Here is a 14,315-nt window from a genome sequence, read left to right as displayed (position 1 = left end):
AACTAGGTTGAAAACTTATTGGGATTGCAAGCTAATTTTTTACAAGATAAATATCTGGATGTGTTAAGGCCCAAACAGATGAAAGTGTTATACAAAAAACTAAGATTGTGTATTTTACCAGTAAGGCAATGGACTAGTAATTGGAGTAATGATGCTCACTTACCGGTAATCCTCATTACTACTACTCCTACTCTTCCTCGGCACAGTACTTACCTCATGTGGCCCCTGCCTCCGACACAGGACCTTCTTCTATTTATTGAAATCCCTATAACTCCTCCCCCACATCCACGTCACCCAGTCTCATATTAGCAAGCCGTAGCATGGGACCTTCCCCGCAGGGAGGGTGAGGAGGGTTGTCAGTACTGTGACAAGGAAGAGTAGGACTAGGAGTAATGAGGATTACCGGTAAGTAATCAGAGCATTACCTACACGTCCACTCTTCCTCGTCCCAGTACTTACCTCATGAGGTATACCAAAGTAGCAATGTGGAAAAGGTCCCAATGAGACACAGAGCCAAAAACAGTGCAGCAAAACACACCCACAATAAGTCTTAATTCACATCCCCACAGACAAAACTCCAACCCTGAAGGAACCAACCCCAGAGTGGGAGAAACTCAACCCATAGTGGTTGATGAAAGTGCTTAGACCAGCCCAGGCAGCAGCCATACAAATCTCTTGCAGAGAAACCCTCCTTGCATCGGTCGAGGAAGCCGCCAAACCCCTGGTGGACCGCCCCTGAGCGTGCGTAGGCACAGGCCGGCCAGAAGCCACATGGGCCATGGAGACCACAACATGGAACCACAGGCAAATGGAAACCACAGATGCCTTACGCCCAGCCCCTGCCGGACCAAAAGCAATCAGAAGACTATCAGATCGGCGGAAAAGAGCAAACCTAGCCAAATACTCCAACACTGCCCACCGGACATCAATGTTATGCCAAGCCACCTCCTCGGGCGTTTTCACATCATGAAAGAAGGCAGGGAGAACCAGATCCTGAGAGGTGTGAAAACCGAGAAACAACCTTAAGGAGAAACTTCGGACCACACCTCGGCATCAACGAGTCCAGCAGCACCCTCAGGAAAAAAGGGTGACATAACAGAGACCCAATCTCCCCAAGCCTACGGGCAGAAGTGATGGCAATAAGAAAGGCAGATTTCAGTGTAAGATGTTTGATATCAATCTCGGAAATGGACTCAAAAGGAGGCCCTTGAAGGAACCGTAAGACAAGAGGGAGATTCCAAGGGGGAAGCCCTTTATAAGTACAAGGACGGGAAGAAGAAAAACCCTGGAGCAGCTTCCCCACCAACAACTCCCAATCTCAGTGCCCATCAGAGTCCCCCAAAAGGAATTTAATGGAGGCCCACTGAGAGCGAAGCATGGAATAACCGCCAGGCCCTTGTCAAAACCCCTCCTGGAGGAATTGAAGGATAGCAGGGAGGCCAGAACGCAGGGGAGGGATCCCAGACCGCCGATACCAGTCTCAGAAATGGCCCCAAAGCCTGCCGTACACCTTCAGAGTGGAGGGTCTAAGAGCATTCATTATAGACTCGACTACGGACCTGAGAACCCCTGAAATATCAGCCTAGACCGTGCAATAGCCACACTGCCCATTGCATCCAGCGGACTTCCATCCGCAGATCCTTTTGAAGGAGACACAGCCACTTCGGAACCAGCCAAGGTTCCTGGGACCGAAGCTCCAACAGAGAGGGGAACCAACTCCGGCGGGACCAGAACGGAGCTAACAATAACACGGTCACCCTGGACACTCTTGATGCGCCGAACCACCCGGGGCAGAAGGGGAATAGGCGGAAAGGCATAAAGGAAAACCCCAAGGCCACTGCACAGAGAAGGCGTCCACCCACCGAACCCTCCTCGGCCTGAAACCGAGAGCAGAAGAGGGGAACTTTTGCTGAGGCCGTGGATGCAAACAGGTCTAGAACAGGGGTCCCAAATCTGACACAGATCTCCGCAAAGACCTGGGCTGAAAGGACCAGTTCCGCAGAGGAGTGAAACCGGTGTCTGAGAAGATCTGCTCGAACATTGTCCACCCCCCTGATATGTGAGGCCACCAGATGCGATTCTCCCAAGGTGCCCATCAGAGCTGCCAGAGCATTCAAGGAGCGGCCGGAACCCCTTTGGCGATTGACATATGCCAAGGTCGTTGTATTGTCCGTTCGGACCAAAACCGCCCGACCGTCCAGCAACCCCTCGAAGTACACCAGAGCTCGGAGAATGGCACACAACTCTTGCCAATTGGATGATCGATGGCTCTCCCCAGATCTCACAACCCTTGAGCTGAGGTGACCCCCAATGTAGACCCCCCAACCCATTCCGCTGGCGTCGGTAGTAAGAGAGGCCACAGGAGGAAGGACCATGGACACATCAGCCTGTAGATTTGGAACCCCCAGTCACCACAGCAGGGAGACCCGCAGCGCTGGGGACACTGAAATCAAAGCTTCGAAAGCCGAGACGTCGGGAGCCAGTGGGAGAGAGGATAAAACACCAGGGGACGTAACTGAAGACGGGCCCAAGGAACTAGAAAACACGTAAGATGCCACGTGCCCCATAACTTCAGCAACAGGCGAGCCGAGACATACTGCCTTCTGAGAAACCTGCCCAGAACAGCCAGCAAGCGACAGACCCTCTAGGGACAGGAACACCCTCTCCAGCCCGGGGCAAACCAGTGCCCCAATGAAAACTAGGTCCTGAGAAGGCTCCAGCTCAGACTTCCGCCAGTTCACTATCAAACCCCAGTCCCGCAATGCCTGGCAGACTAAAGGGAGATGAGGCAGGACAGCCTGCCGACAGGACTCCTCGACCAACCAATCGTCCACGTAGGGAAAAAATCTGCACTCCCTGCAGATGCAAATGCACCACAAGGGGAGTCATCAGCATGGAGAACACTCCGGGAGCTGATCGCACCCTGGAAGGGAGCACACGGAACCTAAAACGCTGTGATCTCATCCAATCCCCCCTGCACAACATCCTGAGTACGTTCTGCAAAGCCTCCAAGTTGAAGCGTTCCGTCTGGACAAAGCAGTGCAGGGCCTCGAGACACATAAGCAGGTGACACATCCTAGAAGGCATAGGAACCAGGAATACCCGCGAGTAGAAAACTTGACCTCGAACAGGAAGAGGAACGGGCTAGACGGTAACCCAGCACAACAATTCAGAGAGAACGGAACCCATGGGCAACTACTTGGTCTGTGAGCTTGGTACCAAAGTCCTAACCATGCAAAACTGGACAGGAGGAGACAGGAACGGTAACTGATAACCCCCTCCGGAAGGAACCCAGTATTCAGGAAACCGAACCCCACCGGTCCCATACACCTCCGAGAAGATGGAGACAAGGAGCCAGGGAAAACCGCCAGTCACTGCATTTGCACCAGAGGAAATCACAGGACGTTGAAGCAGGCCTGCGCCGCAATATAACAGCATGCTTGCCAGCCGACAAAAAGATCGGACCTATCAAAAGGAAGATACAGGACAGGCCTGTAGTCCAGCAGACCATGGCCCCCTCAGCCGACAGAGAGCCACCAGGCTGGCGTCAACGGGCAGAGTACTGTCACCAAGCGGGGCAATGAAAGCCATCCCGGCTAGCAGACACCAAACGCAACCCCATACCTGGGATATGCCTATACCGGAAAACTCACAGAAGGGACAGCCCCCTCCACCCGCACCAGGGGCTCCGAGAACCCCTTTAAGCACAGACATGTGCCACAATCTGCCATATTACTTCCACATTTCTGAGAGGAGCCGTGAAAGTAACACGTCTGCACCGGAGGACCTAGGACCTAAAAGAAGAGACACTGGGAACCCCTTGTATGGCCGATACTTCCATGATGCATTAGCAGTTTCCATAATTCCATGCCGGACAAGGGAATACAAATGAATCTCCTTCGTCTGTCCCCCGCGCAGTTCAGAGGAAGAAGACAGGACAAGGTGCCTGCGTCCATGGCTAGCACAGACACAAACACACCACTAACTCACCACCTGTATACACAGCACAGGGCTTAGAGGTCGCTTGAGCCCTGCATCATGTAGCTGGTAGCCCCATTCTCTACCTGTTGAGCCAATGGGTACCCCTCCAGAAGGCACCAACCAAGAGGGAAAAACCAAACAAAACAATCCCCTGGGCAACGCCGCATCAAACAGGGGGCATGTCGTTGCACGGCCCTAACGGCAGGAGAATCAGGGCACAAATATTCACAAAGCCCCCAACTCCTTACCGCATCCCGGGCCCTGCAGGACCCGGGCCGTGATGTCCTTGCGCCGGCCTACAAACTTGCAAAACACAACCGGGCGAGGCACCTGCCTCCGTAAGGCACACCAAGGAGCCGGCATGAATGGAAAGCCAAGATGGCCATACCAGAAGGAGAGGGGAAAAACAGCAAGCACAGAGCCCCCTCCCCTCTCCTTACCTTCCCCCGGGCCCAGCAGGACCCGGGACACAATGCCTACGCTGCGGTCCGGAGCCCAGCAAAGAACCGAGCGAGGCAATCCCGCTCAACCGGGACCCCAAGCCCCGCAGGGGGACCAGGAGCAGCGCCACACCCGATGGAGCCGAAAGGAAGAAAAAGTCCAGGAAAAATTAAACTGAGTGACGTGGATGTGGGGGGTGGGGGGGTTATAGGGATTTAAATAAATAGAAGAAGGTTCTGCGACGGAGGCAGGGGCCTCATTAGGTAAGTACTGGGACGAGGAAGAGTGGACGTGGAGGTAATGGAATATATGTAATGTCCAATTTGTAGTGATTCAGCACATCGTATTGTCCATTTCTTGCTAATTTGCACAGGGTACTGAGAAATTAGTTAAAACTTTCTGAAACCATTGTTCCCGATTAGGTCTATTGGTATTACGGAACCAGCTATGATATTATGCCACCAATCAACCGACAGCTTAGCAGTACATTCTGTGTGCAATTATCTGATTAAAGCATCTCACTCTCCACTGGTGGTGGTTCCCAGGGATCTAACCTCTCTCCCTGGCACCCCTCGCCCACCGCATTGCTGCTCTCTGTTCCAACTTTCAGTGCTATGCGTTTGACACCCAGCTCGTTTTCAGGCTCCCCTCTGCCACCTCCTCTCCCTCTCTCATCTCTGTCTGTCTGCAAACCTGCAGGGGTGTGCCGCCAACGACCTCTGCCTCAATGCCAGTAAGACAGAGATCCTTCTTATCAGCACTCTTGCAACTTCCTTTCCTGTCACTCTCTGGCCGGCCTCCCTTGGCCCTCTCTCTGCTCCCACCTGTGAGGTCAAGAACCTCAGGGTCATTTTTGACTCCACGCTTTCCTGTTCTCCACACATCTCTGAGGTCGTTTAGAAGTCACACTACCAATTACACCTCTTTTATATAGTCAATGTTATAGGATACTGTCATGTGTATATAGTGTATGCTGGTCTTCTTTGTAGATGTTTTACAGAGTGTTGCATCTATATGATGCGGTTAAGATTCTAAGTAGAACCTCACATGTTGATGTGTACAGAAGAATGTTTGTTCTTGATAATAGTTCTTTGTCAATTGAAGTGTCCCAGCCTGCTGTCAAGATGTGCTGGGGGTCGGTACATATGAAGCTGCAATTAAAACCCATTTTAACCTTTCTAAAGTGTGCCTACATTCTTACATTGGCGACGAGGATGTCTGTGATTCAGACCTCCCGGCACAGAAGATTGATTGCGTGTCAGCACCTCAGTGTCACTTTGACCGTTCCGCCATCCGGGGTCTGCAGCGGCTATGTGGGAAAAGGATAGCACAATCCTTTGTAAACAGCTCCAAGCTGTATATTTTCGGCAAACAGCCGCTCCACCCCAGGGCGTTAGCAGCGGCCAGCTAACTGTAAGTACGTCGGTGCCAAAGTGTGATTAGCAAGTGCATGATCGGAGACACCCGATCGAAGGAAACGTTCACGCAAAGTAAAAAGAAAAGAACTATTATCAAGAACAAACATTCTTCTGTACACCTCATCATGTGAGGTTCTACTTAGAATCTTAACCACATCATATAAATGGAACACTGTAAGCCATCTACAAGGAAGACAAGTATAAATTATATACACATGACAGTAACCTATAACAGTGACTATATATATAACAACCTCCTCAGGGGTATTCTTCCTTTCGTCTCCTTCCCCCAGAAGCTCACTGTCTCTAGAGCTTTGGTTCTCTCTAGGAAGGACTACTGCAACAGCCTCTTCCTAAATCTGCCTGCCACTACTCTCCGCCCTCTGCAACTTATCCAGAACAGGACTGCAAGACTTGTCCTTGGCCTCAAGCCCAGGGATTGTATCTCTCCAGCCCTGAACTCTCTACATTGACTCCCAGTAGCTGTAAGGATTAAATTCAAGACCCTCTGCATTATCCACAAGGCTTTCTAGGGCCTGGGTCCTCAATACCTTTAACTCTCCTTCCGGAAATACCTTCCTACTCAAGCTCTCTGCTCCTCTACCACCAACTCCCTCAGGGTCAGTAGCTTCTCCAAGCAACGAGTTGGTGGTAGATCTCTGTCCTCGGCTGGGTCCTCCCTCTGGAACAGCCTCCCTGAAGCTTGAGGTGAACCCTTTTTTTCGGTTCCGGAAGCACCTCAAGACCTTCCTCTTTGCTTCTGCTTTCTCTTTGCCTCTACCATGCTGATCTCTGTCTGTTTCTGCACTGGGTTCCTGGCTACCCTCTGTATTCAGGCCCAGTAACTAGCCCACCCACCTGCACTCCAGCACTGTCTCAAAGCAACCCTTGCACTTGGGTCTGTATCTGCAACCCTACAGTCCCCTTAACTACACTTATCAGACACCCGTTGTCTGCGTTTAATAACTGCACTTGCCACCTGCTGGCCGCACTACCTGTTGTTATTTCATCACGTGTTCAGCACTTTCCACTCCTCCTCTTCCCCTTGCACTTCTCCCCCTTCCCTCACCCCTGCACTTGCGCGTTCTCAATGTCACTGGGCCTAGTGAGATTGTTGTTCTTGTTTTTTTTCCCCTCCCTTGTACCGTTCCCTTGCCTCGTCACGCCCTGAAACACTTGTGTATGGGCACGATATAAATAAACGATCATATCAGAGCGAGGGCCACTCTGTCTCCTTGTATTTAAATACTTGATGGGGGCTTGTGTGATGATTCTTGTCCGTTTTATTTGTGCTGAATATCTAGCATGGCCCTTTAACTCCTTTGTGATTTACAGCACTTGCACTTTGAATATGATGCACTTCCCCTTTCCATAGAGTGCTTAACTAGTATTCTGGCTTTTGGTTTTAAATATTTGCGGGGTTTGATGTTTGGTTTTAACATATTCATGCAACGAGGGCACTGAGGAACCCCCATACAAGCTAGTATTCTGGTGCACTTTCACTTAGTGTGTGGGATACGATGTATAATTGAAAATGTATGTTTTAACATGCAGTGTAATTGTATAATATAATTTGTTCTAATGTTGTGTGTATTATATATTGAGAGTATATGTGCTTTTATGGCAGCATTGTCGGAATAAAGCAGAAAGAAAGATGTTTTTACAATTTTATAGGACCATGACTTGGGTATATTGGATAGTTGTAGAAAGCCTAAAGTATGATTTAAACCAATAATGCTTAATAAAAACAACTCTTTTGTTCTTAGATCTATTGTCTTCATTGGCCAGTCTGTAACTGGACAGGAATTGTACTTTAAAAATGGAAGAACCACTCTGGAACATACAGTATATTTAGTATTTGTAATGGATTGTCGTGATTGTATTTTCTTTCCTTGTCCCTTCCTTTTTCTATTCCTAATCCGAGACCTATCACTCCACTCCCGCCTTCTTTGTTTTTTTGAAGTATCCTGTATACAAGTGGCCCATTACAAAACCAATAAATGAGAAATAAATAAAAGAAAGGCAGGTAGTGCCTGGAAGGTTGAGTAGAGCCACTCAGGGGTAACTGTAGAAATGTACAAATAAGCACTAACATAAAGAGAGTCGCACAATGAAATATTGTTTTAAAGCAAGCCACTGACTGATAATAACATACACTGAGAAACAGCATCACAGAAACCCAAAGTCAAGGGCTAACAGGTAAAGTCAGATGCTGATAGCCCTGACAGGTGGGACAATGACATCCTCCGATGGGTAAATACAGAGACTGGTAGGTAATGAGAGGCAATTACAGACTCTCTCAGGCAATGAAAGACTCTAATGGCATTTGACAGCTGCTCTAACATGACTTCCGGTCCCAGGTGTTGCTACTTCCGGTCCCCTTTTCCCTGACCGGAAATGCAGACCATGCCCTCAGAAAAGCCCCCAGCCCAGCACTCACAGTTGCGTATGTCTGATATGAACACGGCCAAGCCGCGCATCCCATCTCCCTTGGACACAGCCGGCATCGTGCTTTCTCCCAGCACAGCTGAGCAGCGGGCCGTGAGTGCGCGCGCATGCGCGGGAGTCTCTGCGAGGAGGTGTATATGTAAACGATGGACGGGCTGGCTAAACCCCGCCCTCGGAGCGGACATCTTTTGCTCCTAAGTCTCCCAATCCAAAATGGCAGATCAGTTGGTATAGGACTGCCCATGTTAGAATGGAAACTTTTCCGTTTTCAACGGTAAAGTAGACGTGATTTGGGTAATTCTGTTTAGCAGAAGTAATGTTGTAAATTCAATCTAATCCTTTCCACTTTAGATTCTCTGACTGAAGTGGTCATTGTTGGTAAGAAGGGATCAGGGGTGCAATGAAACCTATATTTCTGGGAGGGGCTAACCGGAGGGGCCAATTCAGATTCTGGGCAAGGCAAACTTGGAGATTCCACTCCCTCTGTTCTACTCCAAGGGTTGTCTGGCTAGGGTCCAAGTATCAACACCAAAACACCCGATTTTGTTTTTGGAAGGTGAGAGCTTATTGAAATGAATGTGCGTGCAGGGCTTGGCAGGTGAACTAGCTCTTTACAAGGCGGGTGACACCTGCCAATATCATGTGAGTTGAGAGCTATGGGTACATTTTAAAGCTCAATATTCCAGTGAGAATGACAAAGTGATTGTATTTAAAGATAACATACACATTTAGTTGCTTTGATAATTTTTATATCAAAAGCTCGGTGTTTTTACCCGCCTTTGTGACACAAATGGTTGAGAGCTATTCTAGGTGACCAAGCGGAAGTACAGTGTACCACTAATCCAATTTCCACAATACATCATACATGCCAACCCTCCTGATTTAGGCAGGAGTCTCCCGATTTTTCAGTGAGAAATATAGCTATTTTTCATGTTCTCCCACCTAAAATAATTATTTCCCCAATGTATTCCCATGGGAAAATATTAGTCTCCCGATTTCTCTGACAAAATCTCCCTCTCAGGTGCCCCGGAACGTTGGCATGTATGAATACATTTCTGTTCATTATACCATTATAGGACAGTATAAAAGAATGTTCACGCTGGCTGTGCCCATACATTTCCGCTCCCGCTGCACCAAAATATACCAATATTCCCATATATGAACATACAGGGCCGGGAGGATATCTCAGGGGTAACAAGCTTGTCTTGGAAGCAAGACAATGCATAGCAACACCGGTTCAAATCCAGGTCTCGTGCTTAAACACTGGCCTCCGGTATTAAGCGCGTTATAAAACAACGATTATAATTACTCATGTTTGCTTTGCTCATAATGCCAGTAATGATACTATAAGAGAACATGTCCATCCCAATAAAAAATGTCAGCCACAGAAAGAAATGGCTAGACTGGATGTATCAAAACTCCATATTAGCCACGTAATGACACATCATGCCTACTTTGTTATAGATGCCCAGTAATACATGTAATGATTGATTTTTATTTAGTGAACATGTGTATGGCGCCTATACATCAGAAAGTGTTTCCAGACACCACAAGACAAGGTAGGGGGGACAGAGGAGAAAAACAATAATGGTCCAACTAGGCCTTGTGACATTCGGATCGTGCAAGTGCAAGTGCAATAACAGGAAGTGCAGGGAGAGGGGAAGCGGGAGACGACCAAGGGAGAGAGGGCAGGGGCTGGGCAAGTGCTCAGGGTAAAGGGGATAGGTATCAACAAGTGGGAGGGGGGTAACCAGACTCAGTAGGCTAGTCAGGGAAGGGTGCCTAAGGGAAACTGCTGGGAAGGGTGAAGGATAAACTGGTCGAAGGAGGGCCTGGCCTCAATAAGGCACATGAGGGATACAGGCAAGCAGACAAGAGGCAGGATAGAACTAGCAGGGGAGAAGAAGGAAGAGAAAAGGAAGGTCTTGAGTAGCTTCTGGAATTTAAGGAGATCCGGCTCAAGGCAGAGAGGGGCAGGGAGACCATTCCAGAGGGAGGCTCCTGCTGAAGAGAGAGCTCTACCCCCCATTTGCTGCTTGCAGAAGTGTCTGACTTGCAGACGGTTGTTGCTAGAGGACCGAAAAACTCTAGCAAGGAGGCATTTAAGGAGAGAGAGTTGGGTGTAGTGAGGTCCCAGGCCCCAGAAAGCCTTGAGGATGATGCAGAGGGTCGTGAATTTGATCTTTGCGGCCACAGCGACCCAGTGGAGCAATTTTAGGGCTGGAGAGATGCAGTCCCTGGGCTTGAGGCCAAGGATAAGTCTCACAGTCCTATTCTGGATTAGTTGAAGAGGGTAGAGGGAAGAAAGGGGTAGATTAAGGAGGAGGCTGTTACAGTAGTCAAGCCTAGAGAAAACCAGAGCCCTGCAGATATTGAGTTTCTGGGGGAAGGAGAGGAAAGGGAGAATGCCTCTGAGGGGGTGAAGCTGAAAGTGAAATTTCTTGACAAGTTCAGCGATGTGAGGTGACAAGGAGAGGGAGGAGTCACGGATGACACTGAGGTTTTTGCCTCACAAGAGGGCGAGGGGCGGGGGGCTCAAGGAGGACTAGCCTGGCTGCACCAAAATGCCATTCAAGCCACATAACACATCATGCTTCATGTATTATGGATGTACACTAAAATGTTATGTCTAGTGAAATCACCCTTTCCCCAACCGTCCCTCTTCCACCACAACCCCCGCCGCCTAGTTTCAGAAAAGGCTTCCCCCGCCTCTCTGCCTAACAAAAAGCAAGTGTGCACATCAGCGCCTGCCCTCGGATGTGAAAGAACACTTAATATTGTTATATGTTGGCTTGCATCTGTGGGGAGGGGGCTGATATGCGCATTTGATTTTTCTGAGGCAGAGAGGTGATGGAAGCCTTTCTTGAAACTAGCAGCTTTAAAGTTTCCCTGTGTTTGTGCAAACACATTTTTTGGCACAAACACAGTAAAACTTTAACGCTGCCACTTTCAGGAACGGCTTCCCTCGCATCTCTGCCGAACAAAAAGCAGGTACGCACATCAACCCCCTCTGCTCGGATGTGAAAGAACACATAACGTTGTTATATGCTCAATCACATACATGGGGAGGGGACTGATGCATGCATTTGATTTTTGTAAGGTAGTGCAGGGATGGAAGCCTTTTCCGAAACTAGCAGCTTTAAAGTTTGGCTGCATTGGTGCAAATAAATTGTCCTGCACGAACACAGTAACACTTTAAAGCCTCCGGTTTCAGGAAAGGCTTCGCTCCCCTCTCTGGCTAACAAAAAGCTATGTGCAGAAGCCCTGCTGCATAGATCAAATTTTGGTGGGGGATGACGCCCGGTAAGCTCAATGGCGTTGCATGCCTGGAAGGGGTGCATCTGAAGAAGCGACCACCGTTTTCTCTTTCAAAGACTCTTACCATGTCTGATCTGAATTCACTGAAATTGAATCCAAATTGATAGTGTCCAACCAGAAATAGAGGAAATACTATGGTAACCCCTGCTCAATTCGTGTTTTTCTTTAAATCTATTATTTATTTATTTATTTCCATTTTGTTAAAAATAAACCTTTGCAAAAAAGAATCAGATCATAAAAATACACACATTTCATATTCAAATTCAATTCACTGTTTAACATTTAACACGTTTAAGAAGTTTACGAATTTCTTTCAAAACCTACAATTCATCAAGCTAATTAATTAAATCAGTTTCATTCCATTTTGAATCATAGAAATATAGATTAAAATAAGATAGGATAAAGGAACGCAGTTTTCATTTTCTTTTGCACAATGCAATCTCCAAAAATCTTAAACTTGTCACATCCAAAGCCAATTCACAGCTATTTAGGATCTTGCTCCAGAACCGATCTGAATTGATTAAATCTACGTACATCCTGCACAAAGTGCTGAAAAACGTTAAAACGAAGTTCGACCAAGACAGGGCATTCTAATAAGAGATGGCGTCTCGTTTCAATATATTGAGAGCAATATCTACATGTTGTCAGAAATCACTCAATACCTTTTCTTGATCCTTCAACTTCTCCAGTGGAGAGAACATTTAGTTTGAAATACAACATTTCTCAGCGATGCTTCATAGAGGGGTGTTTTTATAGATAGAAAGGTATGTGGTATGCTCTTAATTCATACTTTAGGTTGTAAAATAGATGATATCTCAGAGATGACTCTCTATTTGTCAAGGAGTTCCCCCCCCTTCTCACCCCGGTCTGTTGTTTGCCAGTGTCTTCGATCGCTACCTTCTTGCGAATGGACCTGGTCTTGAACAGTGCTGCTCGAGTCTCGTCTGGTTCCAGGTTGCGTTTAGTTCCGGGAACGCGGAGTCCAGGAATCCGGGAGTCTGGGAAATGCTAGTAAGGCTCGGAATCAGGAAGAGGGAAAGGGTCAGGAGTGGGTAATAGCACTGGGACAAAGGAAACAATACCGCAAGCTACGAACACACGTCTGAGGGCTACTTTGCAATAGCATTGAGATGCGCGGAGCCGCAGAAGGCGTGGTCTATAAATAGATCACGCCGCGTTCTGCGCATGGAGCGAGCAAGGGCTTCAGCTCTGGACGGCCATGTTGGAAGTAGTACGGAATGTAAGCCCTTTTGAGACAAGGACCAGGAGGTCCAAAAGGGCTGTGATCTGAAGTTCATGAAGGCATGCCTCCTCCGAAGGCCTTTTTCTCCAGGTTTGCCCGGGTGTATTAGGTGAAATCTTCTGAGCAACCGAGGAGCTTTGATATTTGAAACAGGTTCCCAGGTCCTTATACCTGGAGTCACAAATCCGGGACACCTCATATTCCATTTGTTTGTCAACCAGTAGAGGAGGAGGTCTACTGGATTTTCGAGAGGATTGGATGTAGGGCTTCAATAGGGATGTGTGAAAAACTGGATGAATTCTTTTCCAGGAGTCAGGTAGCTTAATTCGATATGAGACAGGATTGATAATCTCCGTGATGGGAAATGGACCATAGTAGCGGGGAGCCAGCTTGTTTGGTCGCAGGTGTCGGGGAGTAGTTTTGATGACAACCACACTCGGTCACCGACCGTATAGGAAGGACCTGGTCTTCTCTTGGAATCTGCATACCACTTGGTCTGTAATCTGGCTTTCTCTAAGTGTTCTTTAGCCTCCTGGTGAATGTTGATAAGAGTTTCGATCCAGGAGTCAACAGTAGGTACTGGTATAGGGTAAGGAAGAACCGAGGGTAAAACCGATGGATGGAACCCCTGACTACAGTAAAAAGGGCTGGTCTGTAGCGCTGAGTGTTCGGAGTTGTTGTAAGCGAATTCCGCAACAGGTATCAGGAGAGACCAGTCATCCTGGACCTTGGTGGCGAAACATCGGAGATATTGTTCCAGGGTCTGATTTGCACATTCTGTGGCTCCATTGGTTTGGGGATGATATCCTGAAGAGAGGGCACGTTGGATTCCTAAAATCCGACAGAGGTGTTTCCAGAATTGTGAAATGTATTGGGGAGCTCGGTCAGATATGATCTTGGAAGGAAGCCCATGCAGTCGGAATATGTGTTCCAGAAATATTCCAGCTAGCTCTGAAGAGGAGGGTAGTTTCATCAGTGGCGTAAAATGGGCCATATGGGTGAACAAATCTATGGTGACCATGATGGTAGTATATCCTCGGGAAGGTGGTAACTCCACTATGAGGTCTGTAGCAATGATTTCCCATGGTTTAGTGGGTAGAGTGGGCTGCAAAAGAAGACCCGCTGGTCTTTTGTTATCATGTTTATTTTGGGCACAGATCACACAAGCCTGGATGTATTGCTGTACGTCAGACTTCATTTTAGGCCACTAGAACGGTCTCTGTATAAAACGGAGGGTGTTGGTGATACCTCGGTGCCCGGAATGGAGTGTGTCATGACAAAGGTTTATTATTTTCTGCTGTAACTTCCGTGTAGGAATGAGCAGTGCATTGTCCTTGAATAAGTAGCCTTCCTTGGCTCTTAAATTCCACTGGTTTCTTCTCGAAATGTCCTTCCATATTTCCGAGGATTGGGTTTGTGATCGGACTTCTTCCAGGAGGTTAACTGCTTGGTCCATGAAGATCGTG

At 48.0% G+C, this 14,315-nt stretch overlaps 1 protein-coding gene across 2 annotated transcripts in view; it reads right to left on the bottom strand.

Moving 5' to 3' along the window:
- Positions 1-8,420, bottom strand: part of AP2A1 (adaptor related protein complex 2 subunit alpha 1) — an 891,085-nt gene extending 882,665 nt beyond the window's left edge. For both annotated transcript variants that reach the window (XM_069605316.1, XM_069605324.1), the window contains exon 1: positions 8,281-8,420. In XM_069605316.1, coding sequence (XP_069461417.1) covers positions 8,281-8,347 — 67 coding nt within the window. In that variant the 5' untranslated portion in view covers positions 8,348-8,420. The remainder of the gene's footprint in view (positions 1-8,280) is intronic.
- Positions 8,421-14,315: the final 5,895 nt, after the last annotated feature.

The sequence above is a fragment of the Ambystoma mexicanum genome, chromosome 1p (genome assembly GCF_040938575.1).
Source record: "Ambystoma mexicanum isolate Mex_15411 chromosome 1p, UKY_AmexF1_1, whole genome shotgun sequence".
NCBI lineage: Eukaryota > Metazoa > Chordata > Amphibia > Caudata > Ambystomatidae > Ambystoma > Ambystoma mexicanum.
The sequence above is the reverse complement of the archived record's forward strand: the minus strand, read 5'-3'. Positions and strand labels throughout refer to the sequence as shown.